Below are 27058 nucleotides of genomic sequence, written 5' to 3'. Positions count from 1 at the left end.
TCATGAATTTTTACGATATTGACTTTTTGTTGACTTCTGGGAAATGTAGTACTAAACGTTGGTGACGCACCTTGTACTCCAGTCATTTGCTTGTAGTACAGTGCTTACGTTCATTAAATAGAAAATGCTGGAAGCAGTTCGACACTGAAAAACTCCATTATTTGTTGATTTATTTATGTTTAATTACTTAGTAGGTAAATAGCAAGAGGCTATATATCTACCACTTGTCAGGCCTCTGAGTTTGCAATAGAGAACTTGGTTCTAAGCTGGCAAATGTTAGAGGATTCATTGAGGAAATGTAATTTTAATGACTTCAATCAACTCTACAGTGCCCTACTGTTACTGCAATGCATCATTGTAAATAAGAATGTGTTCTTAACTTAATTGCCTAGTTAAATAAAGGTTAAATAAATAAAAAATAGACTGGAACAGAAACACTAGACAAAGTGTACTATTTTGGTGCAAAGCAAACCCAAATGGAGTCGGTTCCTTCAGTAAACACATCAAATAGACAGAGCCTGTTTTGGGCATCAATACATCATTGACTGCACTGCCAAATCCAAATGAATAGTTTTCGTTCCTTACATTTAAAAAAAAATCTCAACTGTCGCAATGAATTATATTGAAGGTTGGTATTTTGATGGATGATACAACATAATGAAAAACTCAATTTGACTGAAAAGGTGAAAGGTTTTATTACAGTAAATCCATCCAAATCTCAACAGCTTTCAAAACGCAGGTTAAACATACAAAAACACATCTCACTTCACATACATAGTTATTTTTTATTATTATTAAATATTTAAAAAGCAGGTCAAGTTATTCACAAATAAAATGCAAACATGCAACACGTTTTGGGGAATGCATAATGAGTGGGAAGTCAGAAAAAAAATATATAATTATTGACAGCACATGTTTACATTCCTTTTCATTTACACAATATATGACTAAAGCATTATGGTGCACTGCCAAGTTCAATAAGAATAAATGCAACATTAAAAAAAAGTATACAATGTACGTACTTGGAATATAGTATGTCAAATTACTCAGTGAACTGACTCACAACTTTCCCTAAGACATGTGGTTCAAAAGTCTTATGAAAACATCTGAAATATACCTGACTTCCACTGAATACGAAGGTGGTTAGTTGCTGTTAAAACTAAAGTTGAAAATAATGTTCATTGTGGTCATACTAGTCCACACTAAAATGAGCTCCCTTCCCTTATGATGAAGCCATACTGAAACAACCTTGTTTCTGTCACTGAAGCCCCAAATCTGGTGCAAATTAGGCATTTTTGAGTACACCGATCAATTTATCAGAATTCTTAGAATTCATGAAGATAGACAAATTATGACTAGTATATGACTAACTCACTACTGCTTTTCATTTATGATTCTCATGGACCATAGTGGCTCACTTCATGTAGAGAGGCAATATCGAGTATTCTAAGCTTTAATTGTTTTTGTAATTAATTTGTAATTGTGTGAATTGTGAGTCTATGGACATACAGTATTATCCATTCCAGAGTCAAATGTCAGTGCAACATATGGAGGAAGGTTAAATAGGAGATACTACGAGCCCTTCAGGGCATTTTCTTATTGCATTCTCATGATTAATATGGTTGATATGTAATAAAAAATAAAATAAACAATAACTTTGAAACAACGTACATAATGGAAGGATCACGGGACCGACCGAAGCTGGCAACATACATAACACTTGCTGACAGATAAAAACACTATCTGTCCACTCCATACTACAACATTTTGTCACATCTAGAATTTTGGATGACTTATTTTTTTCACCCTTTGTCACTGTCCTTGGAAACTTCTGTGATGTTCTGAGCTTGCAACCTGCCCACAGCATTTCACAACAGTCACAATAACACACAGAATGTAGAACAGCAGAGGAATATATATTTTAAAAAACTAGGGTCGTGTTTCTTTGCATGAGGTTGTTTCATGTGCTCAGTCTTCAGGAGAACAAAAAAATAAACAAACCACGAGGGGAAAAAATACAAATGAGAAACAAATAAAAAATAAAACCTGTAACAAAATTCTCACAAAACAAAAGGGCATGGTGTTGTGGTGGGGCCAGGTCTGTGGCCAGGGGCAAGGACAGGGAGTGATGGCAGTCAGTACTCATCCTGCTGATCATCAGGAACATCCTCTTCATGGACCCCTAGATCCACATCTTCTCCCTCCACCTCTCCTGCACCTTCCTGAAGGGACACAAGCAGTCATAGCAAAATGTCAGGGCCAGAGCCACCATAGATATTTTCAAGTAATTAACAGCACCAGCAACCTAAATCCATTGATCAATCAAACAAAGGCCTGTGATTACAAAGAAAATTAGGTCCTTGAACGATTAGCAAAACATTTGCTATCCAATCCAGTACCAACCTTCTGGAACCTAAAACAAATGTTGCACAACAGCAACCCACACCCAATTGCCTCTGGGAAATTCCTATGAATGATCAATCAATGAAGAGCCAATCAAATAAAGCCGACTGACCTGTTCGTCTGCAGAGTACAGAATCTCCATTAGCCGCTCCACGAACTGGGCGCTCTCCTGACCTTGTTCCTGTGCCAACACTTCCACATCCCGCAACTTTCCAAAGTAAAAGTCCCTCTCCTTCTCCACACCCTCAAGTGCAAGTTTTAATGTGTTCACCTGTACACAAAATGAGGCAAAGTAGTGTTAGTATTGCACAGACAAGTTGATATTCTTATCATCTATTTGTTTTACTTCACACACCACAATTTTCTTTGTGTGGAAACTGTTTTGTATAATGATGTGCAGTATTAATGATTTTTCCATTGTCAATAAAATACAAAATGGTCACAATGTTGGACAGCGCATCATCTTAAAAATCTAGCTGTAATACACCACTGTTCCTCTAATCCCCAACTGCTTATTACTTGAATTGTTTTCATGTTTAGGGTTTAACAGTAATCTAATCCTATGGAATGATCATTCAATGCAGTTTGTAATTACTTGTCATTTTGGTTTTGCCAAAAACAATACATACACATCCTTCTTACGAATCTAAACAGTGAGTCCAACTTAGATATATTAAATTGTAATGACACTGTTGTAGTAAATTACATATATTAAGTTGTAATTATGCTGTAGTAGTGACTTTATACCTGGTCGTTGAGCCCTGTGACCTGTGCTTCCAGTTCCCGCTCTCCTTTGGCCGGAGTTGTCGTTGGAGTTGCAACTGGGATTCTTTTCGCTGAAGAGGGTCTGGAGGATGGATGGGGGCTGCAGGGGTTTTGTTTCGGGGTTGTTGCACTTGCCCTGGTGGCTCCTGAACACAAAAATAGGTTAGAAAATGTAAATAATCTGGTCATGCCAGGGTGTTCACACTTGATCCCTTTCAGCCAATTTGTGTGAACTCAACGCGGTTTGTTAATTTTTTGTTCAATGTGAACACTGACTTGCCTAGTTGAATAAAGGTACAATTTAAAAAAGGAAGTCAGACCCTCAAAAGAGCCCCCGAAGCGAACCAAACTGAGACCAACAAGTGGTCTGAGTTCGGTTCGCTTGAATTCCGTGGTCCGGTTCCCGTTTTTAGGGCAATGCGAACACAAAGCTTCCCAGGTTCGCTTGTCATTATTACTGCACTACATTAATGCAACACCATTTCCCCTGCCATAATCCCTCACATTGGTGCTACAAAAGAGAAAAGATGATAAGGTTAGTGGAAGAAAACATGTGCCGTTTTTGGATATTGATTAGCGATTGTCAAGAACGCACAGAAATTCCAAATTATGTGTGGAGTTTTGTACTGACACGACGTTCAGATTATTTGTTTGCACTATGTGATCTATAGGCTAAGAAAGCTTCATACTCTGTTTATTTTGTTTGTGGGGTTTGAATAATGTGAGAAGACAACATATTTGGTGATAATCACAACATAGGATACAAAATCAAGAGACGTGCTATCCGGGATCGTTGGGACGTCCCAACTCTGACGTTACCCCATGGAAGTTGACATTTAAAATAGTTAAGGGTTAAGGAAAGGTAAGGGTTAAGTTTAGGATAGGAACGTCCCAAAGAGCCTCGATAGCATTAACCATAAAATCAACGCTAGCTCTTTTTATTTATTTAACCTTTATTTAACTAGGCAAGTCATTCGTAAAGGGCCAGTGGCCTATATTGGGTGTAAAATGTTCAATCACAGCATTATTTAATCTGCAGTATTCTTCTACTATTTATTCTGTTACCAATCATTTTTACATGTTAATATTATCTTCAAATTATAAATCTCATCTTTTAACTAAATGCAATCTATTAGCTTCCAAAAAGTATTTCTAGATGTCCAATAACATGATCTGATAGAATGGCTTTGTAAAAACCCAGAGTGCATTAGGTGAATGTTGGAAAAAGTTCTTGGTTCCTTTATAAACATAGCAATGTGAATGCGAAGAGGACTCAGACCAGGTCAAGTGAACTGGCAAAAGAGTTGAGTCCTTATTCAAAGGCAAGGGCAGTGTGAATACAAAGAGAACATAGTTATTTAGCTTTTTATTTTACCCCAGAGTAAAGAGGACTGATATAGGTTAAAGAGGACAATAAGTGAAAACACCCTCAGTCAGTTTCTTAATCTACATAAACAATGTCTGCTGTCCAGAGGGGTGTCCTACAAAACAGGATCAATGAGTTAGCAGGCTGACTTTGATAAACAACCAGAATTAAACAAATGTTCTGGTTCATTAAGAAAGCTAAACTTACGTGTTTTTGGTTGTTGAGTCAGTTAGATCATGCTAATATTTAGGAAAGTTATCTGGCTAACACATTGATCCTGCTTTCTATTAGACCCCTCAGGTAGCTGGTCTTACCTGCAGTGGGGGAGCTGGCTGCGTGGTGTTGGGACTTTTTTGGCAGGTTGAAGATCTGCTCACCGGGGTCAGGTGGGGGGATGGCATCCTGACCCTGTCTGGCCTGAAGTGGGTCATAATCTTTACCATCATAGTTGGCATCAAAGAACCTCTTAAACCACTGGATGAAGTCAAGGTTGTCCTGAAATCTGGCTTTCACAAGCTTCTCCACAGGAATAATCTTTAAAGAGGAGAAGTGGAAATAAATGATAAAGATAAAATAATTGGGGTAATTGTTTAATAATCTGGACTTCATGTGACATGACAAATTAGAAGAAAAAAAATGAACGTAGTGTGTGTTCTATCTAATATAGCCTTGCCAATGCAACTAATTGTCATTGGCAGCTACGGTAGATCCCGTCAGGACACTACTTGACCTCATCCTCTCACCTTGTCCACATTCATTCTCTTGAAAGAGGCCTGCAGCAGCTTGAAGTTATGAATGTACTCATGCTCGAATTTAGCCTGGAACTTAACCTTCTTAAGATGGACGCAGCCAGGGAATAGCAAATCCATGAACTGGCAGTAGGCCGCTCCTAGAAGGGAATGAAGATGTGACAAATTACTGCTTGTTTCTTTTCTGATACAAGTGCAAACTAATTCTATTTTTCAGGCATATGCTTGATGGAAGTGTTTCACGGTACTGCCATTAGCAAACCTGTGCACAACACATCCTTTCAATTAAAAGACAGACTAGAGACCATGGAATTAGTACCATTAGCACACCTTGCGACAGGACTGTGTGTGGTTCAGGAGAGATTGGATTACTTGGGGTAGCCATGGCATGGTAGGCACAGCAAGTGCGCAAACTAATTTTATTAATAGCACAGTCCGTCTTCTCTGTCAGAGCAAGGTTAGGTTAAGGTTGGGGTTACACCAGGTTTCTTTGATTATACATATTACTATGCCTATTAGAGGGTTATCAGCAGAAGTTGGGCATATAAGAGAGGAAAAGTATGGCCATCTGTTTCTCATCCAATACCTATAGTATCATCCTGGATTTCCCTTCTTATGCTAGGCCTATATCCTGAGGTCCTTGGTTCTGGGAGGAAGCACAGTTTGCAGCAGAGTTAACAGGGTAATTATTCTTACCTGAGGAGAGCTGCTCCACTTTAGTGTAGTTCAGACCGAGAAGATCGTTAACCCAGGCAGTGATATCATGCCTGCTCATAGTCTCCTGGGTTATTGAGGTAGAATATACGTTGACCGCCATCCCCCAACTGCAAAAGACAGGAAGGCATCTCTCAGTCAGTTATAATTCATTTTCTACAAAACATTACCATCTCAAAATAAGGAAAAATGTGTCTCTTTTACATAATGGTTAGCCAACATTCTTTACACACAATTGTTGACCAACAGATAAAAACCTGCATATAATTTTCAACTACTGCCATTAAACAGAGAGATGCAGTAGCAAAGAGTAAGCAAGGCAGACAACAATACAAACCATCAAAGGGAAACTCACTGATTTGACAGAAAGCAAGTAAACCTAGGCATATAACCACAGCTACTAGATACTGTACGAAATTAAGCCACACATATCCCATGTTAGGTCTAGTAATATGATAACATCTTAGTAACGCAAATATAAAGAATGTCCAATTTAACAACAATGGATACACACTATCAACACTAAACATGCAAATACAATCATAACAGGAGAGGGCTCAAACAAATATGAAAAAAAGCATTCAGGAGAGTATTGAATTTGAGCGAAGTTTGAGTATAGTTGTACTACAAAACCTACATGTGATGAGACATTGCATGAGGATTAAAAAAAACGTATCTTCATAATGAAGCTGGCTATTGTGAGTGTTAAGAAACATCAATGGAGCAAAGTGAAAGTGGTGTAAGCTCTCACAGTTTAAAAAAAAGCATGAATAGTATAATGTGTGAAACTGTTGATCACCATAGTGATCACAGTAACTTCAAACATGGTCTTTGACGAGTGAAGCCTACATTATGCAAGAACATTGTAAAGTGCAACAAAATAGGCTTTTCACCGCTTTTAGGTATTTGGAATTATTTCATTCTAAATGACGAGGCTGGAGCCCATAATGTCAAAATGTAAGACCCGAGTTGTTATTGCACCATTTCATATTCTCAGATGAGTATCAGAAATAATAAACGGGCCTACTAATGTCTAGTGTTCTATCGCTCCACCATACCAAACACTTAGCTAATAATCTTAAATCCCACTGTCACAGATAACAAGGAGGGCTGGCCACTTAGCGGCAGACGGACAATGCATTTCCATTACGGTAACAGCTTATGTTAGGCTACAATTACATCAAGCGCGTAATTTATTCCAATGACCAAATTTGGACTGGAGTTTCGGTTTCGAACTATCCTCTTTCATTGATTGCGCACGGATAAAAAGGACAGCCGTTCTCGTGTCAACAAAGCGGATGTACTGCTAGCTTTGTTAGCCAGTTAGCTCATTGGCTATACTTTACCTAGACATTAGAGCTTATCATTTGAACAGATTGGTTTTAAAACCATGTCATATAATACAAGGAATAACTAACACAGTAAAGGTGCCCCTTTTCCCAGAACACACGATTAGGTAGGGTAGGACCAACAAAAATAGTATAGCAGCTACTTGCAATCATTAACGTTAGTCAAGACAGTGACTGTATGTGATAATGAAGCAAGCTAACGGGGTAGTCTCTTTGACAACGGTCTTATTTCCAACTCGCCACAATTTGTGCCGTTTTATCACTGTAAATGTCACATATTTTGCTTTGGCAGAATTGTTAACTTGCAGAGGCCTCCTCAAAACGATTTACCCATGGTGAAGAAACAGCACGTACATGTTGGATTTGATAATGACAAGTCAACGATAAGGCAATACATGCACTATTGCACGAGCCGATTCATTGTAACGGAATCGAAATAGCGCTAGACCGTGGCATGGAAAACATTCAATGCTCGTGAAACAAATGTTCAGGGTTTTGCAGCAACCTTGTGCTCAAAGCCTTGCTATGAAACCACGCCAACTGCGGCATTTGCACTGATTTACCTGTAGGCGCGCTCTCCTCGCACTGTATTTTTTCTGTAAGGAATGCAGTTGGATCCGTCCGTTGGGATGATGTCGTTGTTATTCTCTCCATTTGGGGACAGTGCTTGGGTGGGACCAGGCATTGGGTCTCTAAAATATTGAACAGATTATCTGCTCTCTCTCTATGAAAGGACGATGCAATATAAAGTGACGCACCTCGGGCTCGTTCTCTAGTCTGCTTATTCTTCACAAATCTGTCTCTGGTGACGTCACTGCACCCTAACCAATCACGTGACTGATGGGGTGGCGGTGCGCTTCTTGGAAGGTGGACGGCGAATTCCACTAAGAGAAATGAAGGGACATTGGGACCCTTTCTCACTCAAACGCAAAATGTTTGTTTATTTCGTGCCTCGGAGTTGGCCTACTTGTAGACATTTAAATGCCAGGTCTTTATTATAAAATTATGCATCTATTGTGCTTCTTGGTTTTCTATCTTCTCATTATTTGGGCTAGTGAGAATTCTATTGCTTGTTGGATTTAATTTACATAACAATATTAATGGTTATTATATTGTTGAAATGCAGAAGAATAATAGTGGATCTATGACCGGGACATATGGGGCCAATTCTGAACTGGAACTCTAGTTAATTTTTTATTTTGCATACTGGTAAGCAGTTTCATTAATGTTGCACTGAAAACCAACCCTCTTCCAGTGATGGCTAGTGCTGAGCATTAACCAATTTATTTTTATTATTTTTTTAAACAACTAATTGATTGATGTTGGTTCAATTACTTAAATTCCATTTTGTTATTTTTTCCTGTGAGCTCAATGCTTTAGATAACAGGCCAACAGTCTACATAATTACCAAATTTTCTAAGCTAAACTAACTACAATGACCATCATCTATTGCACACCTACTTGTCCAGTGTGTTTATTTTATGCCTGCTACATTAAAAATGGGACAGACACTGAGAAGAGAGAAAAATGCGCGATGGAGAGGGATAGTGAGCAGTTGCTTCACGAGGTATCTCTCCCTGAAAATACATTATCCAAGTATTTGATAGTTGGTATTCAGCAGTCATAAAAGTATGCTTTATTAACTTTGAAGAACTACTAAAATAGTGTTGTCAGACAGCATAGGCAGTAGCTCTAGAGATGAGATGACTTGCAATAAAATAAAGTCATTGACAAAAACAAATGCAATATGCATAACTGAAATATTTTCTAAAAGTAATGTGAATAAATGATGGTTAATAAGTGATAAGCAGAAATTGGCAGTCACTACCATCACGGGACTTGTATTAATTGTTTTATTCTGTGTTGTTACAGCATTCAACCACATAATGCATAGCGCATTTCATGTAAAAAAAAGCAAAATTGAAACCAAAAACCTGATTTTTTTAGTTTGACAATCGAACCAAAACCGACCTAAAAAAAGAACTAATCGCTCTGCACTATGGCTTAAAAGGATTGCCTTCTAAAGTGCTGTACTGCAAACACAAGTAGCAGAACAAAAGCCTTTGTTGTTAGCCATACTATAAGATCACCACTCACCAACCTTGGTCCTGGAGAGCTACTGAGCGTGTGCTGGCTTCCGTTCCAACCCAGCACTAACTCTGATTCAACTACTGGTAATAAATAGATTAGTTGAAACAGAATACCTGTATATAAGCCAGTTTATCAATTAGCTCAACAAACTTGTCATTTTGCTGAGACAGTACCTACCACAACCATATATATAGATAGAGAGTGCTGCACTGGCCCACTAACACACCACATGGCAGGCTGTACCCCTCATTTGTCAAGTTGGTGTCCTACTGTAATCTGCCGAGATGGTGATACACTCGTGCCCCCGGCGACCGGTTCGTTCATAAAACATCCTCCATTCAGGTTGCAAATGCATCGGTTACTTGGTTTCCTCCTTGATTTGATTTAATGGTGCGCCAGTCTAAAAACAAAACTGGGAAAATATACATACTCTTAATAAAACCCCTTTTTCCATCACCATGCTAGTGGCTAATGCCACTTCCTGATGTTGCGTACACTGTTCAGCAGGGGTAAACAGACTGCTAGAACCTGATTAGCTGAATGCGGTACACAACATCCGGAAGCAGCATTAACCACTAACATGGTGGTGGAAATAGTGTTTTATTAAGACAGAACGCATATTTTCCTCTGTTTTTTTAGGCTGGTGGCCCATTAAATCGACTTGAAGTGGAAACCGACGCCTTTCCACCCTGGTTTAAGATATCTTGCTCTAGGGCACAATGGTTGTAGGTTGCACCAGAGATAGTGATGCAGTTGACTGATTACTGTGAATCCCGCAAGATTCTCCCAGTGTCAGACAAACTATGATTGCAACCCTTAGATTACCAGCCATCCTCTAACTGCCGCCCTGCCAAACCCTCAGGTGTTAGTGCTGGGCTAAAACAAACGCCTGCATGCCTTGAGTCTCCATGACAGAAACACACTGTTACAGTCATGCAGAATTTATATACCTCAGGGAACAATATACCTTTTTATTTGTATACAGTACCAGTTAAAAGTTTGGACACATACTCATTCAAAGGTTTCTTTTTTTACTATTTTCTACATTGTAGAATAAAAGTGAAGACATCAAAACTATTAAAAAACACATTTGGAATCATGTAGTAACCAAAAAAAGTGTTATTTGAGATTCTTCAAAGTAGCCACCCTTTGCCTTGATGACAGCTTTGCACACTCTTGGCATTCTCTCAACCAGCTTCACGAGGTAGTCACCTGGAATTAATTTCAATTAACAGGAGTGCCTTGTTAAAAGTTAAATTTGTTGAATTTCATTCCTTCTTAATGCATTTGAGCCAATCGGCCAATCGGTTGTGACATGGTAGGGGTGGTATACAGAATATAGCCCTATTTGGTAAAAAGACCAAGTCCATATTATGGCAAGAACAGCTCAAATAAGCAAAGACAAACAGTCAATCATTTCTTTAAGACATGAAGGTCAGTCAACGAGGAACATTTCAAGAACTTTAAGTTTATTCAAGTGCAGTCGCAAAAAACATCAAGTGCTATGATGAGACTGCCACAGGAAAGGAAGACCCAGAGTTACCTCTGCTGCAGATGAGTTCATTAAAGTTACCAGCTTCAGAAATTGCAGCCCAAATAAATGCTTCACACAGAGTTCAAGTAACACACATCTCAACATCAACTGTTCAGAGGAGACTGCGTGAATCAGGCCTTCATGGTCGAATTGCTGCAAATAAACCACTACTAAAGGACCCCAATAATAAGAAGAGACTTGCTTGTGCCAAGAAACACAAGCAATGGACATCAGACCAGTGGAAATATGTCCTTTGGTCTGATGAATCCAAATTTGAGATTTTTGGTTCCATCTACCGTGTGTTTGTGAGACGCAGAGTAGGTGAACGGATGATCTCCACATGTGTAATTCCCACTGTGAAGCCTGGAGGAAGAGATGTGATGGTGTGGGGTTGCTTTGCTGGTGACACCATGTGATTTACTTAGAATTCAAGGGACACAACCTGCATGGCTACCATAACACCTCCAGGCTGTGTAAGGGCTATTTGACCAAGAAGGATTGTGATGAAGTACTGCATCAGATGACCTGGCCTCCACAGTCACCTGACCTCAACCCAATTGAGATGTTTGGGATGAGTTGGACTGCAGAGTGAAGGAAAAGCAGCCAACAAGTTCTCAGCATATGTGGGAACTCCTTCAAGACTGATGGAAAAGCATTCCATATGAAGCTGGTTGGGAGAATGCCAAGAGTGTGCAAAGCTGTCATCAAGGCAAAGGGTGGCTACTTTGAAGAATCTAAAATATATTTTGATTTGTTTAACACTTTATTGGTTACTACATGATTCCATGTGTGTTATTTCATAGTGTTGATGTCTTCACTATTATTCTACACTGTAGAAAATAGTAAAAATAAAGAAAAACCCTTGAATGAACAAGTGTGTCCAAACTTTTGACTGGTACTGTATATGAATGAAATATAAGCCAGCCTGAGTAGTAATCCTCTGACAGTGCACACACTGTTTATTCTTGGTACAACTAGAACACAGTGTACTCCTCTGTGCACTGACTGAATAAATATTCAGTCAGTGCACATATGCCCTCAAGAAAAGCAGGAAGGAAAACATTGCCAAAGACACATGAAAACGTTCTGATGATTAAACACATAGTTGTTCTCCATCTCAAATCTACACCGGGCAAATATGGATAATGATGACTGCAGAAATCATAACATAAGGAAAAAATGCCAAGTTGAATATGCCATTTCAGATCTCTTTTGCAGCTGCTTAGGGGCATCAGCTGTCTTGGACACCTAGCTGGCTGGTACTGAATTACTGTATTGATTTACACTGTACCATTGTGGTGTCATGCTGTTGTTGTGTTAAACCCGAGCAGCAGTCAACACAGTGCACAAATGAAGAAGTTTCTCTCTGGTGGCTGAGACTTGTCAAAGGACTTCATAGCTGAATATCTTTTTTACAAGCATTATCTTGTTTTTTGATATCCACGTTGTTGTAGAGCGTTTTGGTTACAATTTGCAGTCCCCTTTCTCGCGGGAAGTGGTTCAAATGTGCAAAATGTCACATGCTAAAAAGACACACAAACCAAAGTGAAAGTAGAGTAGTGAGTGAAACTTCCAAACTAGTAGATGGCTAGCTGTCAAACCAAACATAGTTAGCATGCTAACTAGCTAGCTGGCTAATCAATGTATACCGGTAGCTAGCACTACCACGGTAACGTACACTGCTGGACTTAGCAAGCTAGCAATAATTACAAGCCCACTTTGACAGAAACCGGTAGCCAACATATACAGTATTAACCACATTACATCGAGTACAATTCAACAATATACTGAGGTGTACAGCCCGCCATACATGCCCTAAAACATGTTCAATAAGTTTGACAAAAAATTACACATTGCAACCGTAGATTTTTTTACTCACCAGTGAACTCAGATTTCAGGTTATTCGGTGTTCAAAAGCTGCTATTTCCCTGAGTCACCCCACCCTCTTTCCACTCATTGTAGGAGCTGATGACGCCGACAACGTACACATGTTTCATTCGACAAGGAACTAGCGTTGCTGAAGTCGATTGGCTTGATTGTAACATCTGGTGTGATTTCGACCAGTCATAACTTGATGCGTTGCTCATTGAGTACAACTGACACAACTGACAGCTAATGTACGTGGGCATTGAAGTTGCCTCTGCACTCTCCTTTTTAAGTAACATGATAATGTATTCCTGCATTCCTTTTAGTATTACACAATAAGACAATATGCAATGTATACAGAGAAAATGCAGTATGTCATTGAATTTCTTAATTCTTATTTTTTATATATTACATTTTTCTTTTAAATTATCCAACTAGTACTTTTGTACTTCAAATGAAGGGTTTCACCTTCAAGGTTCCTATACCACATTGGATATGATAAGACTTATCTTGTTTCCAAATGTGCAAAATCAAGCTCTAAGACAAACAACTTTCATGTGCTTGTTTAAAATGTATAGTGTGAGGCTAGGAAAACCATATATAGATTTTTCTCATCACAAATAAATCTCCTTGGAGAGAGAAGCTGTGGTCCAGAGCAGAGGCTTCCAGACACATTTAGTAGGAATCTATGATTTGAGGCTTGTAAGGAATTTGGTTTCAGGCCAAAAAGTAAACATTCACCAGAGCTGACTTGGTCAACTAATTTAATATCATATCAAAATATGTCAAACAAAACAAATGAGATATTCCCACAAGTGTGTGCAAGACGTAAGGTCCACAGTTCCTTGGTTGAGATCTTATCTACAAACAGTTTCCATTATATGTGTAGGTTAATAAGCAGACTTGCTAGAGATTTGAGTCAAAGAGCATATTTCAGCATTCAGCATTGACTGTGCTTGACTGCAATAAGTGGTCTGCATACTGAGCACCTTGATTTGTTTGTAAGAAGTTAACAGTTTAGCAGTTCAGATTTCCCCTTAGCATTTCCCTTAGCACACAGCAATTATATAAGTTATATTGACACCGAGGCCTGTATTCTGGAGCGGAATCGATTTGGAGGTGGAGGGTCCGTCATGGTCTGGGGCGTTTTGTCACAGCATCATCGGACTGAGCTTGTTGTCATTGTAGGCAATCTCAACGCTGTGCGTTACAGGGACGACATCCTCCTCCCTCACATGGTACCCTTCCTGCAGGCTCATCCTGACATGACCATCCAGCATGACAATGTCTCCAGCCATACTGCTCATTCTGTGCATCATTTCCTGCAAGACAGGAATGTCAGTGTTCTGCCATGGCCAGCGAAGAGCCCAGATCTCAATCCCATTGAGCACGTCTGGGACCTGTTGGATTGGAGGGTGAGGGCTAGGGCCATTCCCCACAGAAATGTCCGGGAACTCGCAGATGCCTCGGTGGAAGAGTGGGGTAACATCTCACAGCAAGAACTGGCAAATCTGGTGCAGTCCATGAGGAGGAGATGCACTGCAGTACTTAATGCATCTGGTGGCCACACCAGATACTGATTGTTACTTTTGATTTTGACCCCCCCCCTTTGTTCAGGGACACATTATTCAATTTCTGTTAGTCACATGTCTGTGGAACTTGTTCAGTTTATGTCTCAGTTGTTGAATCTTGTTATGTTCATACAAATATTTACACATGTTAAGTTTGCTGAAAATAAACGCAGTTGACAGTGAGAGAACATTTCTTTTTTTGCTGAGTTTACTTAGCATGTTAGCTAACCCTTTAATCCTTTAACCTGTTTGGGCTGCAGGGGCAGAATTGAATAGCCAGATAAAAGGTGCCCATTTCAAACGGCCTCGTACTCAATTCTTGCCCGTACAATATGCATATTATTATTACTATTGGATAGAAAACACTCTCTAGTTTCTAAAACCGTTTGAATTATATCTGTGAGTCAAACAGAACTCATTTGGCACAAACCTCCTGACCAGGAAGTGGAAAGTCTGAAATCGAGGCTCTGTTCTACTTCCTGCCTATAAATGGGCATGATACGTATTAGTATACATGCACTTCATAGACCTTCCCCTGGATGTCAAGAGGCGGTGAGAGAAGAAATTGAGTGTTTATCTTGGTCTGAAGTGGAATACAAGCTCTTTGTATGACGTGTCCCCCATTTCCTGTTTTCTGGAGGCGCGAGGAGGTACCTGGATTTGCCTTCTGTTTAGCTGCCGATATAGGCGACTACTATCTCCGGCTTTGATTTTATTTGATACATGTGACCATATCATCGTAAAGTATGTTTTTTCAATATAGTTTAATCAGATTATTGAAATTTTTTCGGGAGTTTTGCCGTGTTCCGTTCTCTGACTTTGTTGACGATGGAGAGATTCGCGCCACTTGGCAAGTGCGCTTGCTAATTCAAGAGGGAAAATGGACGTTCTAAATCCAAACAACGATTGTTCTTGACAAAGGACCCCTTGTCCAACATTCTGATGGAAGATCAGCAAAAGTAAGAAACATTTTATGATGTTATTTCATATATCTGTCGTACATGTGAACTAGTCGCCGGCGCCCAACTTTTGGGTACTCTAGCTATACCGAAGCTGGATGTCGTAATAAAGTTATTTTTTTAGAATTCTAACACGGCGATTTCATTAAGAACTAATGGATCTATCATTTCCTATACAACATGTATTTTTTTAGTTATGTTTATGAATAGCTATTTGGTCAGAATATGTGTGTCAGAAAAAGTGTCAGAAAAATATCCGGACGTTGCGGGAAAAAGTAGCTAAGTTAGCACAATGTGTAACCGCTGATTTCTGCTCTAAATATGCACATTTTCGAACAAAACATAAGTGTATGTATAACCTGATGTTATAGGACTGTCATCTGATGAAGAATATCAAGGTTAGTCAAAAATTGTATATCTTTTACTGGTTTGTTACGATCGCTAACTTTTACTGCTGGGAAATGGCTTGTCTTTCTGGCTATTGTGGTAAGCTAATATAACGCTATATTGTGTTTTCGCTGTAAATACTTAATAAATCGGAAATATTGGCTGGAATCACAAGATGCCTGTCTTTCATTTACTGTACACTATGTATTTTTCAGAAATGTTTTATGATGAGTAATTAGGTATTTGACGTTGGTGTCTGTAATTATTATGGCTGCTTTCGGTGCAATTTCTGATTGTAGCTGCAATGTAAACTATGATTTATACCTGAAATATGCACATTTTTCGAACAAAACATAGATTTATTGTATAACATGTTATAAGACTGTCATCTGATGAAGTTGTTTGTTGGTTAGTTTGGTTGGTTCTTGGTTAGTTAGGTTGGCTTTGTGCATGCTACCTGTGCTGTGAAAAATGTCTGTCCTTTTTTGTATTTGGTGGTGAGCTAACATAAATATACGTGCTGTTTTCGCTGTAAAACATGTAAAAAATCGGACATGTTGGCTGGATTCACAAGATGTGTACCTTTCATTTGCTGTATTGGACTTGTTAATGTGTGAAAGTTAAATATTTAAAAAATATATATTTTGAATTTCGCGCCCTGCACTTGAGCTGGATGTTGTCATATTGTGGGCGGCCTCGGGCTTGCAGCCAGAAGAAGTTCCCTTTAACCTAACTCCTAACCCTATAACCTTAAGCCGAACCTAGGCACCTAGCTAACGTTAGCAACAACACATTGGAATTCGTAACATATCATACATTTAGCAAATTCAAATTGTAATTCATAACATATCATATGAAATGAATGATGGACACCCACAAATGAATACATACCATATGGTGTATCCTGCCTGTTTGGCCCTGTCCGGGGGTATCATCGGATGGGGCCACAGTGTCTCCTGACCCCTCCTGTCTCAGCCTCCAGTATTTATGCTGCAGTAGTTTATGTGTCGGGGGGCTAGGGTCAGTCTTTTTATATCTGGAGTATTTCTCCTGTCTTATCCGGTGTCCTGTGTGAATTTAAGTATGCTCTCTCTAATTCTCTCTTTCTTTCTTTCTCTCTTTCTTTCTTTCTCTCTCTCGGAGGACCTGAGCCCTAGGACCATGCCCCAGGACTACCTGGCATGATGACTCCTCGTTGTCCCCAGTCCACCTGGCCGTGCTGCTGCTCCAGTTTCAACTGTTCTGCCTGCGGCTATGGAACCCTGACCTGTTCACTGTGATTACTATTATTTGACCATGCTGGTCATTTATGAACATTTGAACATCTTGGCCATGTTCTGTTATAATCTCCACCCAGCACAGCCAGAAGAGGACTGGCCACCCCTCATAGCCTGCTTCCTCTCTAGGTCTCTTCCTAGGTTTTGGCCTTTCTAGGGAGTTTTCCCTAGCCACCGTGCTTCTACACCTGCATTGCGTGCTGTTTGGGGTTTTAGGCTGGGTTTCTGTACAGCACTTTGATATACAGTGGGGCAAAAAAGTATTTAGTCAGCCACCAATTGTGCAAGTTCTCCCACTTAAAAATATGAGAGAGGTCTGTAATTTTCTTCATAGATACACTTCAACTATGACAGACAAAATGAGAAACAAAATTAAAGAAAATCACCTTGTAGGATTTTTAATTAATTTATTTGCAAATTATGTTCCCATGTTCTGAAATCAGATTTACCAAATTTCTATCAGCATGTTAAATGTGTAACCAGAGGGAAAAAAAACTCTAGACCACCTTTACTCCACACAGAGATATGTGTACAAAACTCTCCCTCGCCCTCCATTTGGCAAATCTGACCATAATTCTATCCTCCCAATTCCTGTTTACAAGCAAAAATTAAAGCATGAAGCACCAGTGACTCGGTCAATAAAAAAGTGGTCAGATGAAGCAGATGCTAAGCTACAGGACTGATTTGCTTGCACAGAGTGGAATATGTTCCGGGATTCTTCCGATGGCATTGAGGAGTACACCACATCAGTCACTGGCTTCATCAGTAAGTGCATCGATGACATCGCCCCCAAAGTGAACGTACATACATACCCCAACAAGAAGCCATGGATTACAGGCCATATCTACACTGAGCTAAAGGCTAGAGCTGCCGCTTTCAAGGAGCGGGACTCTGACCCAGAAGCTTATAAATAATCCCGCTATGCCCTCCGACAAATCATCAAACAGGCAAAGCATCAATACAGGACTAAGATCGAATCGTACTACACCGGCTTTGACGCTCGTTGGATGTGGCAGGGCTTGCAGACTACAAAGGGAAGCACAGCAGAGAGCTGCCCAGTGACACGAGCATACCAGACGAGCTAAACTACTTCTATGCTCGCATCGAGGCAAATAACACTGAAACATGCATGAGAGCACCAGCTGTTCCGGAGAGCTGTGTGATCACGCTCTCCACAGTCGATGTGAGTAAGACCCTAAACAGGTCAACATTCACAAGAACGCAGGGCCAGACAGATTACCAGGACATGTACTGCGAGCATGCTCTGACCAACTGGCAAGTGTCTTTCTTTACTGATATTTTCAACCTCTCCCTGTCCAAGTCTGTAATATTAACATGTTTTAAGCAGGCCAACATAGTCCCTGTGCCCAAGAACACTAAGGTAACCTGCCTAAATGACTACCGACCCGTAGCACTCACGTCTGTAGCCATGAAGTGCTTTGAAAGGCTGGTCATAGCTCACATCAACACCATTATCCCAGAAACATTAGATCCACTCCAATTTGCAGATCCACAGATGATGCAATCTCTATTGCACTCCACACTGCCCTTTCCCACCTGGACAAAAGGAACACATATGTGAGGATGCTATTCATTACAGCTCAGCGTTCAACACCATAGTGCCCTCAAAGCTCATCAATAAGCTAAGGACCCCGTGACTTAACACCTCCCTCTGCAACTGGATCCTGGACTGCCTGATGGGCCATACCTAGGAGCTAAGGGCAGGTAACAACACATCCGCCACGCTGATCCTCAACACAGGGGCCCCTCCGGGGTGTGTGCTCAGTCCCCTCCTGTACTCCCTGTTCACTCATGACTGCATGGCCAGGCACGAGTCCAACACCATCATTAAGTTTGCCAATGATGCAACAGTGGTAGGCCTGATCACCTACAACGACGAGACAGCCTATAGGGAGGAGGTCAGAGACCTGGCTGTGTGGGGCCAGGACAACAGCCTCTCCCTCAACCTGATCAAGACAAAGGAGATTATTGTGGACTACAAGAAAAGGAGGACCGAGCACGCCCCCATTCTCATCGACAGGGCTGTAGTGGAGCAGGTTGAGAGCTTGGAGTTCCTTGGTGTCCACATCACCAACAAACTAACATGGTCCCAGCACACCAAGACAGTCGTGAAGAGGGCACGACACAACCTATTCCCCCTCAGGAGACTGAAAAGATTTGGCATGGGTCCTCAGATCCTCAAAAGGTTCTACAGCTGCACCATCGAAGGCATCCTGACTGGTTGCATCACTGCCTTGTATGGCAACTGCTCGGCCTCCAACCGCAAGGCACTACAGAGGGTAGTGCGTACGGCCCAGTTCATCACTGAGGTCTATCTTCCTGCTATCCAGGACCTCTATACCCGGCGGTGTCAGAGGAAGGCCCTAAAAATGGTCAAAGACACCAGTCACCGTAGTCATAGACTGCTCTCTCTGCTACTGCACGGCAAGCAGTGCCGGAGCACCAAGTCTAGGTCCAAGAGGCTTCTAAACAGCTTCTATCCCCAAGCCATAAGACTCATGAACATCTAATCGAATTGCTACCCAGACTACTTGCATTGCCCCCCCCCCCCCCCTTTTACGCCGCTGCTACTCTCTGTTATTATCTATGCATAGTCACTTTAATAACTCTACCTACATGTACATATTACCTCAACTACCTGGACTAACCGGTGCCCCCACACATTGACTCTGTACCGGTACCCCCTGTATATAGTCTCGCTATTGTTATTTCACTGCTGCTCTTTAATTACCTGTTCCTTTTATTTCTTATTCTTATTCATATTTTTTAAACTGCATTGTTGGTTAACGGCTTGTAAATAAGCATTTCACTGTATGGTCTACTGTTATATTCGGCGCACGTGACTAATAACATTTTATTTTATTTGAATTCTGTCGCTGTACATTTCAAAAGTGCTGAACGTATAGTTATTGACTATGTCCGTCCTAGCTCGCTCATTAATGTCTTAATGGAAATTACAGATTACCTCTTATTTGCTCGTCATCCCCTTATGCCATAGTTTTTACATCTCAATTGTCAGTAGAAACCACATTTGTTTAAGCAAGTCAGCCATATCAGCTATGTTTTTTTCAAAAGGCAGTAAATTAGGCTGAATTAACTGTTTTGCTGCCAGACAAGGCTCCGCTGATAGTCAAGTGAAGAAGAAGAAACTGGCTGATCGCTGGGAGAGTGTGGTGTACATAGTGGTTGCAAAGAACAGCTCACTGAACACATATCGGATCCAACACCCTACCACTGGACGCATCAAAACTGTGTATAGGAACCTGATTATGCCAGTCATTCTGCCTTTACCTTCGTGGGAGGAACCTGAGGGTCACGGATCTCTATCGAGTGGTGACGTGATCTCTGAGATGTCTGCAAAGTCCAGCCAAATGGATGGGAGTGACGCCAGGACTGTCCACTGGGTAGCAGGCCTTCCTGAGTCTTCTGGTAGGATACTCCAAGAGGAGGGTGAAGTTCCAGCGGATGGAAGTGAGGTGGAACAACCGTATGAAGTCCCCTTAAGTGAGGTGTGCTCAGGAGAAGTGGACCAGAGAGATATCCCCGAAGCCTACAAGAGTTCTGATTGCGAAACTCCATTCAGTGTGGATGATGTTACCTTGGTTGAAGATGCTTCGTCAGTGTGGTCTGTGACAGTCTACCAGGATTCTGATCAGTTGTCTGACACTACTAGTGTTGAGTCGGTAACTGAAAGTGTGCTGGCTCCGGAGATGCGGATCTGTAGTACTCCCCATCCTGAGGTTAGACCTCTGAGCAGGGTTAGTGCTGTCTGTGACATTCCTGCTAGGTTTGTGGGTGAGGGTGTTCGGACTAGACTAGGTAGACGTATTAAGCCAGTGGATAGGCTAATCCAAACTATGTCTACACAGGAAATGAAACAGTTCTTGGTTTCTCAGTGACGGTAGGATATTGCCTACCTTTTCTTTTTTATGTATATATATATATATATGTAGGAATCTAAGCATGTCTTAGAATGATTTGTGGGTTTGTCTAATATATTTGACAATTCATGTAACTTTGTGTGTAGTCCATCAGCATAAAATGTATATGGCATTTTTCGTATATACGGTTGAATAAGGGATTAGCTACCCCTTATTTTTCCTAATCCTTCGCGGGATAGCTTTTCAGCTGATCGACCATTTGTGGGTCTAGAATTAATGGACTACACTGGGTTACTCTGTCGCCCTATGGGTGTGATTTTTTTTTTCTTTCTTTGCTTTGTTACCTTCGAGGTAATGTGTTTTTGTTTTGTGCCTATAATCTAGTGTAAAACAGTGGGGGTGAATGTAGCAGTGTGATGTTGTTCCCCTAGATTACGCACCAAATTGCACACAAGGACCAATTCAAATAGGCCAGGTCAAGAGGGGATGTTAATAATTTGATAATAATAATAATAATTCAGTGTAATTTTTTATTTAATTACAGCTGCATAGCTAATGTTTTTATTTGGTGTACAAACACTTTTTCATACCAATATTGTACATACATGTGATTGTAAAAGTTTTGTATATTTTGGTTTGGCCCATCGCGGGTTATCTGTATTTCCATACCCCTTTATCGTTCTCTTTTGCTTGACCTTCGGCTAGCAAGGTATGTTGTCCTTGACTCTGAAACTGTTTAAAATACAACCGTCATAAGGTTATACAATGTACTGTTTTGCAACCATACGTTTGTTATAGTGTGGACAGTGTAGGAATTTATGTTAACAAGTTTCACATAGTTCACTGACTGGGGTATCTGTTGTAACTTGTGAGTACTTGTGACAGTGGTTGAGTGAGTGTCCATGTGCTCGCGCAGGTGCCCGAGAGCTGTGACTGTGCCAAGGGTAACATGTGTGTTGTCTCTTCGTGTGCAGGTATGTCTTTTATTTTGTCAGAATTATGTTCTGTATAGTTTTACTTGTATGGTGTGCTGTTGTGCAGCGAGTGTGTGCACGCAGCACCTGTTAATTCCTTTATCGTGCTCTCTTTTGCTTGACCTTCGGCTAGCAAGGTGCCCGAGAGCTGTGACTGTGCCAAGGGTAACATGTGTGTTGTCTCTTCGTGTGCAGGGCAAATAAAACGATTTCAACCAGCAGACCGTCAGTTGTGGCAGCGTCCTCATTAAAATTACACAACGCAGAACGAACCACGCTACACTGAGGCAGTGATGAGAGTAGTAGAGGAAAATGGGTCCAGGGTGAGAGATCCTAAGAGGATCCCCTGTGAGTAGGCAGAGGTCAATAGAGAGTGATAGGAATAAAATATGCTTCAGTAAGGTTGGTATTTTTGGCGTTCATGGCCATGGTTGTCAACTGTACAGCAGGAATGAAACATAAATCACAGAGGATAGATGTTGTGATGGCCGCTGCGGAGAAGTACTTGGGTGTATGAGATTTTACTGCAGAAGAGTTACAAGGTGTTTTGAACGATAGTGTCCCGTCCTCCCAGGCTGTTGGCCTGATGTAGGATCAGATAGAGCCAAAGTAGTGGAATAGTGATGAGGTTTTAATGGTTGTAGGGTTAGTTGGTAGGGCAACTTTTTCACAAAGTGTAATGAATTAATTCTCCAGAATATTAGGCTGATATACAGCCAAGAAAGCAGGCGGAGTGATGCACCTATAACATTTGTTTGCGGACAGCCATAATACCAAGGAAGAAGATACTTGTTGAACAGCAGGGGGCACTCAAGTCCTACCTAGAGGGAGGAAGACAGAACAATAGAGTGGCATGTCAAGCAATAGCAGGAGAGCAGAAACAGGACAGAGCAGGCAAAGCAATGAAACGATGGTGTCAGTTTCATAAATAAGTTAGGAGCAAGAAAGCATGAAATGTCATTAGCATTTAAGATTACCTTGGCTGAAATGCTTCGGCAAAGGCCTTTTCTTTGGCCCAAGGGGTTATTTGACATACTTTCAAACGTTCAGTACCCAGCTGCTGCGTGCAATTTTTCTACTGATATAAATTCTTAGGGAATCATGTCAACTTGAAGGCTACTTCTGAATTCGACAGAGACCCTATCCTACTGACAGTAGCCAAGGGATACACCTACAGTTTGTGTGAGGTTATACACAAGTAGTGATCTTATCTAGCAATGGTTGTCTGCTCTTTTGTTCTAACTGGGAGGGTGTGTGATGAATTAAATGCAGTGAGATGGGAGCATTGAACTAGTGACAGATAATAAATTGTGGGGCAGTAAAGCAAACCTATTGGAATTCATAGTGCTATCCTGGAATCCAAACAGATTTTCTCAGTTTCATCATTGTTTCAAACAGATATCAGTTTGGATTACAGGCTATGCAGGTGCCTTTTATAAGTGATGGATAAAAAGAAGAGAAAGAGCTCATAGGCAACAACATTATCATGTTGTGTCAATTCTTTATTATGCATCATCACCACCATGCAAAATCACTTATACGAACTAGCTTGAAAATCATACTAGATATATTTCACACATTTATTGGCTTGTACCACATATTTTAAAGTAACTGGGTAACATTTGCACACAATGAGCTTGGTTACCAAGTGTGTGACTGTGAGTGTCTTTGAGTGTATGTTGCTGAGAGATTTGTGTGTGAGTGAGTATAAGAACGCTAATAATTTGAACATTTAAATGACAATGCAACTTCAAAATCTATGGTAAAACAGAGGATATTGATTCTAAAACATGGTAAACAAACAATGTCCTCTGTTCTTGCAAGTGTAAACCTTAGAATCTGGAGTGTTATGAACAATGTTGTCCGTTATACAGTGAGGGAAAAAAGTATTTGATCCCCTGCTGATTTTGTAAGTTTGCCCACTGACAAGGAAATTATGAGTCTATAATTTTTAATGATAGGTTTATTTGAACAGAGACAGAATGACAACAAAAAAATCCAGAAAAACGCATGTCAAAAATGTTATAAATTGATTTGCATTTTAATGAGGGAAATAAGTATTTCACCCCCTCTCAATCAGAAAGATTTCTGGCTCCCATGTGTCTTTTTATACAGGTAACGGGCTGAGATTAGGAGCACACTCTTAAAAGGGAGTGCTCCTAATCTCAGTTTGTTACCTGTATAAAAGACACCTGTCCACAGAAGCAATCAATCAATCAGATTCCAAACTCTCCACCATGGCTAAGACCAAAGAGCTCTCCAAGGATGTCAGGGACAAGATTGTAGACCTACACAAGGCTGGAATGGGCTACAAGACCATCGCCAAGCAGCTTGGTGAGAAGGTGACAACAGTTGGTGCGATTATTCGCAAATGGAAGAAACACAAAAGAACTGTCAATCTCCCTCGGCCTGGGGGTCCATGCAAGATCTCACCTCGTGGATTTGCAATGATCATGAGAACGGTGAGGAATCAGCCCAGAACTACACGGGAGGATCTTGTCAATGATCTCAAGGCAGCTGGGACCATAGTCACCAAGAAAACAATTGGTAACACACTACGCCGTGAAGGACTGAAATCCTGCAGTGCCCGCAAGGTCCCCCTGCTCAAGAATGCACATATACATGCCCGTCTGACGTTTGCCAATGAACATCTGAATGATTCAGAGAACAACTGGGTGAAAGTGTTGTGGTCAGATGAGACCAAAATGGAGCTCTTTGGCATCAACTCAACTCACCGTGTTTGGAGGAGGAGGAATGCTGCCTATGACCCCAAGAACTCCATCCCCACCGTCAAACATGGAGGTGGAAACATTATGCTTTGGGGGTGTTTTTCTGCTAAGGGGACAGGATAATTTCACTGCATCGAAGGGACGATGGACGGGGCCATGTACCGTCAAATCTTGGGTGAGAACCTCCTTCCCTCATCCAGGGCATTGAAAATGGGTCGTGGATGGGTATTCCAGCATGTCAAGGACCCAAAACACACGGAGTGGCTCAAGAAGAAGCACATTAAGGTCCTGGAGTGGCCTAGCCAGTCTCCAGACTTTAATCCCATAGAAAATCTGTGGAGGGAGCTGAAGGTTCGAGTTGCCAAACGTCAGCCTCGAAACCTTAATGACTTGGAGAAGATCTGCAAAGAGGAGTGGGACAAAATCCCTCCTGAGATGTGTGCAAACCTGGTGGCCAACTACAAGAAACGTCTGACCTCTGTGATTGCCAACAAGGGCTTTGCCACCAAGTACTAAGTCATGTTTTGCAGAGGGGTCAAATACTTATTTCCCTTATTAAAATGCAAATCAATTTATAACATTTTTCATTTTTGACATGCGTTTTGGGGATTTTTTTGTTGTTATTCTGTCTCTCACTGTTCAAATAAACCTACTATTAAAATTTGAGACTAATCATTTCTTTGTCAGTGGGCAAACGTACAAAATCAGCAGGGGATCAAATACTTTTTTCCCTCACTGTATGTACTGTACTGTCCATTCTATGTACTATCTACGTACTGTACTCCCTACTCCAATTTAATTTATGTCGTCACATCTTCAAATCTCAAGCAGCTATTAATAAAATAAACTCAACTATAACTCTAAATCAATATTAGTTAACAAAATCCTTCAGTAGACAATATCACTTTCCAGCATTAGATGTGTCATAGGTTCAGCTTCTTTGTCTTTTACTGTCTCATTCTCTTAGTACTCCAGGAGGAATTAAATCAAATTTGCAATGTGGCAAACAACATGCAGAAGAAGGCAAATAACATTGTTCCCCTGCTGCAAAGTTGTATTACGTAATACAGTACTATTAACTACTAGGCAATACTTGTGGGTGAAATAAACAAAGTGATTTTGACAGTGAATGTAAATTTATCAGTGGCTGGAACAATGTTAGCTACAGTACATGCTGCATTGATGGTCTGACTGTACCCCATCCAAAGGTGAGCTAGGCTAACCAGCTAAGGCAAATAAAATAAACTATCTGACAAGCCACTCTTTCAATAGGTCAATCAAAAAGCTAAACGGTCAAACAACAAATACAAAAGCGATACAACACCAGTATCATTCGACTGATGGGCCAACCAGGTCATAGCGTCAGACATACTGTAGCTACCCTCTGGGTTATAGACAGTTGTGCCTCAGTTTACACATATACCAAGTTTACTATTTGGTTTAAAAAGCAATCTCACCAGCAATACAAATACAGCTGGAGTGCCAAACATACGGCCCGCAGGTCGGAGGGTGTCCAATCAGGCCCGTGGGTGGTTTGAGTAAAAATATACTTTAAAATGAAAAAAAGGACTAAAATCTAAGCAAAACTGTGTAGAAATGATATTGGACCTATACTCATACAGTTTATTGACAGTCCAGCTTGCTAATAAACACTAAACAGTCAGAGAGCATAGAAAATTCCCAAAATGATGGATAGAGGACAATTTTTTGCAAATTTAGACAGCAAGGAAATATTTTAAACAATTCAGTGCGACCCTCGTTGAAGACCGAATGTGGCCCCAGGGAAAAATGAACTACAGCATATACTTGCACAATTCTTCAACAACTCATACCCAAAAATAATATGATTAAAAATCAAATAATTCTCAACAAAGTTATTTGATTTTATGGCACCGGTGGTATAATAGACAGCTGTTTTGTTTAATAATCCCTCCATATCGGTTCACAGTATTCACTTAAAAATGCTGTTGGTTTAAAAAATAGATCTTTACATAATATTACTATGTATTCTATTGTTGGATTTAGCAGTGTCATAACTTTGAGCCTTCCTCCTTGTCACTTCTTTTTTAGCTCGTCTTGCATGCATGTGGACCATCATCTCTTCACAGCCTTCTCTATATGCCTTCTCTTCTCATCCATCTTCCAGTGTTTTTCTACTTTTGTGGCTTTTCATATTGCTTACCTGTTGAGAGGACAGGGAGTTAAATACTCTGCCCATTTGTACTGGAATATAGCGTAGTGAGAAAAAAATACATTCCAGGCAGTGAATCAAATAGACACAGAAGAGGAATAGTTATTATTTTTGCGCAGTGAACATCAAATGGTAAGAACATGTCAAATAAATGAATTAGTCTTCTTACCAGGAGACTTGTTAAACAAGGTCATTGCTGCAAAGTCACCTGTACCGCACCAAGAAAACAAC

The 27058-nt window shown here is 40.5% G+C and overlaps 2 protein-coding genes across 6 annotated transcripts in view; both read right to left on the bottom strand.

The window, feature by feature from the left end:
* Positions 1–670: 670 nt before the first annotated feature.
* On the bottom strand, positions 671–12957 carry LOC129813739 (microtubule-associated protein RP/EB family member 2-like). 3 transcript variants are annotated; one of them, XM_055866217.1, is made up of 7 exons: positions 12851–12957; positions 5980–6107; positions 5278–5423; positions 4849–5068; positions 3151–3314; positions 2516–2674; positions 671–2222 (listed from the first exon to the last, which is right to left on the bottom strand). In XM_055866217.1, exons 2-7 carry the CDS (start codon positions 6098–6100, stop codon positions 2136–2138), a joined length of 897 nt encoding a protein of 298 aa, XP_055722192.1. In that variant the 5' UTR covers positions 6101–6107; positions 12851–12957; the 3' UTR covers positions 671–2135. The 3 variants fall into 3 exon arrangements, with proteins under 3 accessions (XP_055722192.1, XP_055722191.1, XP_055722190.1); XM_055866216.1 differs by lacking the exon at positions 12851–12957 and adding an exon at positions 7910–8179 and having other exon boundaries at positions 4849–4951; XM_055866215.1 differs by lacking the exon at positions 12851–12957 and adding an exon at positions 7910–8178.
* A 10416-nt stretch (positions 12958–23373) lies between these two features.
* Positions 23374–27058, bottom strand: part of LOC129813737 (dystrobrevin alpha-like) — a 43857-nt gene continuing 40172 nt past the window's right edge. For all 3 annotated transcript variants that reach the window (XM_055866211.1, XM_055866210.1, XM_055866212.1), the window contains 2 exons: positions 26997–27035; positions 23374–26818 (listed from right to left, as the gene is read on the bottom strand). The gene's annotated coding sequence lies outside the window, so the exon portion shown is untranslated. The remainder of the gene's footprint in view (positions 26819–26996; positions 27036–27058) is intronic.

The sequence above is a fragment of the Salvelinus fontinalis genome, chromosome 17 (assembly GCF_029448725.1).
Source record: "Salvelinus fontinalis isolate EN_2023a chromosome 17, ASM2944872v1, whole genome shotgun sequence".
Lineage (NCBI taxonomy): Eukaryota > Metazoa > Chordata > Actinopteri > Salmoniformes > Salmonidae > Salvelinus > Salvelinus fontinalis.
This window is presented reverse-complemented; position numbering and strand designations above follow the sequence as displayed.

Bases quoted from the DNA above. Each gene is read 5' to 3' on its own strand.
- LOC129813739 (XM_055866215.1), bottom strand. From the start codon at position 8,031: ATGCCTGGTCCCACCCAAGCACTGTCCCCAAATGGAGAGAATAACAAC. The intron at 5,424-5,979 runs GTAAGAATAATT...ATTCCCTTCTAG, and splicing joins AGTGGAGCAGCTCTCCTCAG to GAGCGGCCTACTGCCAGTTC. The intron at 5,069-5,277 runs GTGAGAGGATGA...TCCTCTTTAAAG, and splicing joins AGAGAATGAATGTGGACAAG to ATTATTCCTGTGGAGAAGCT.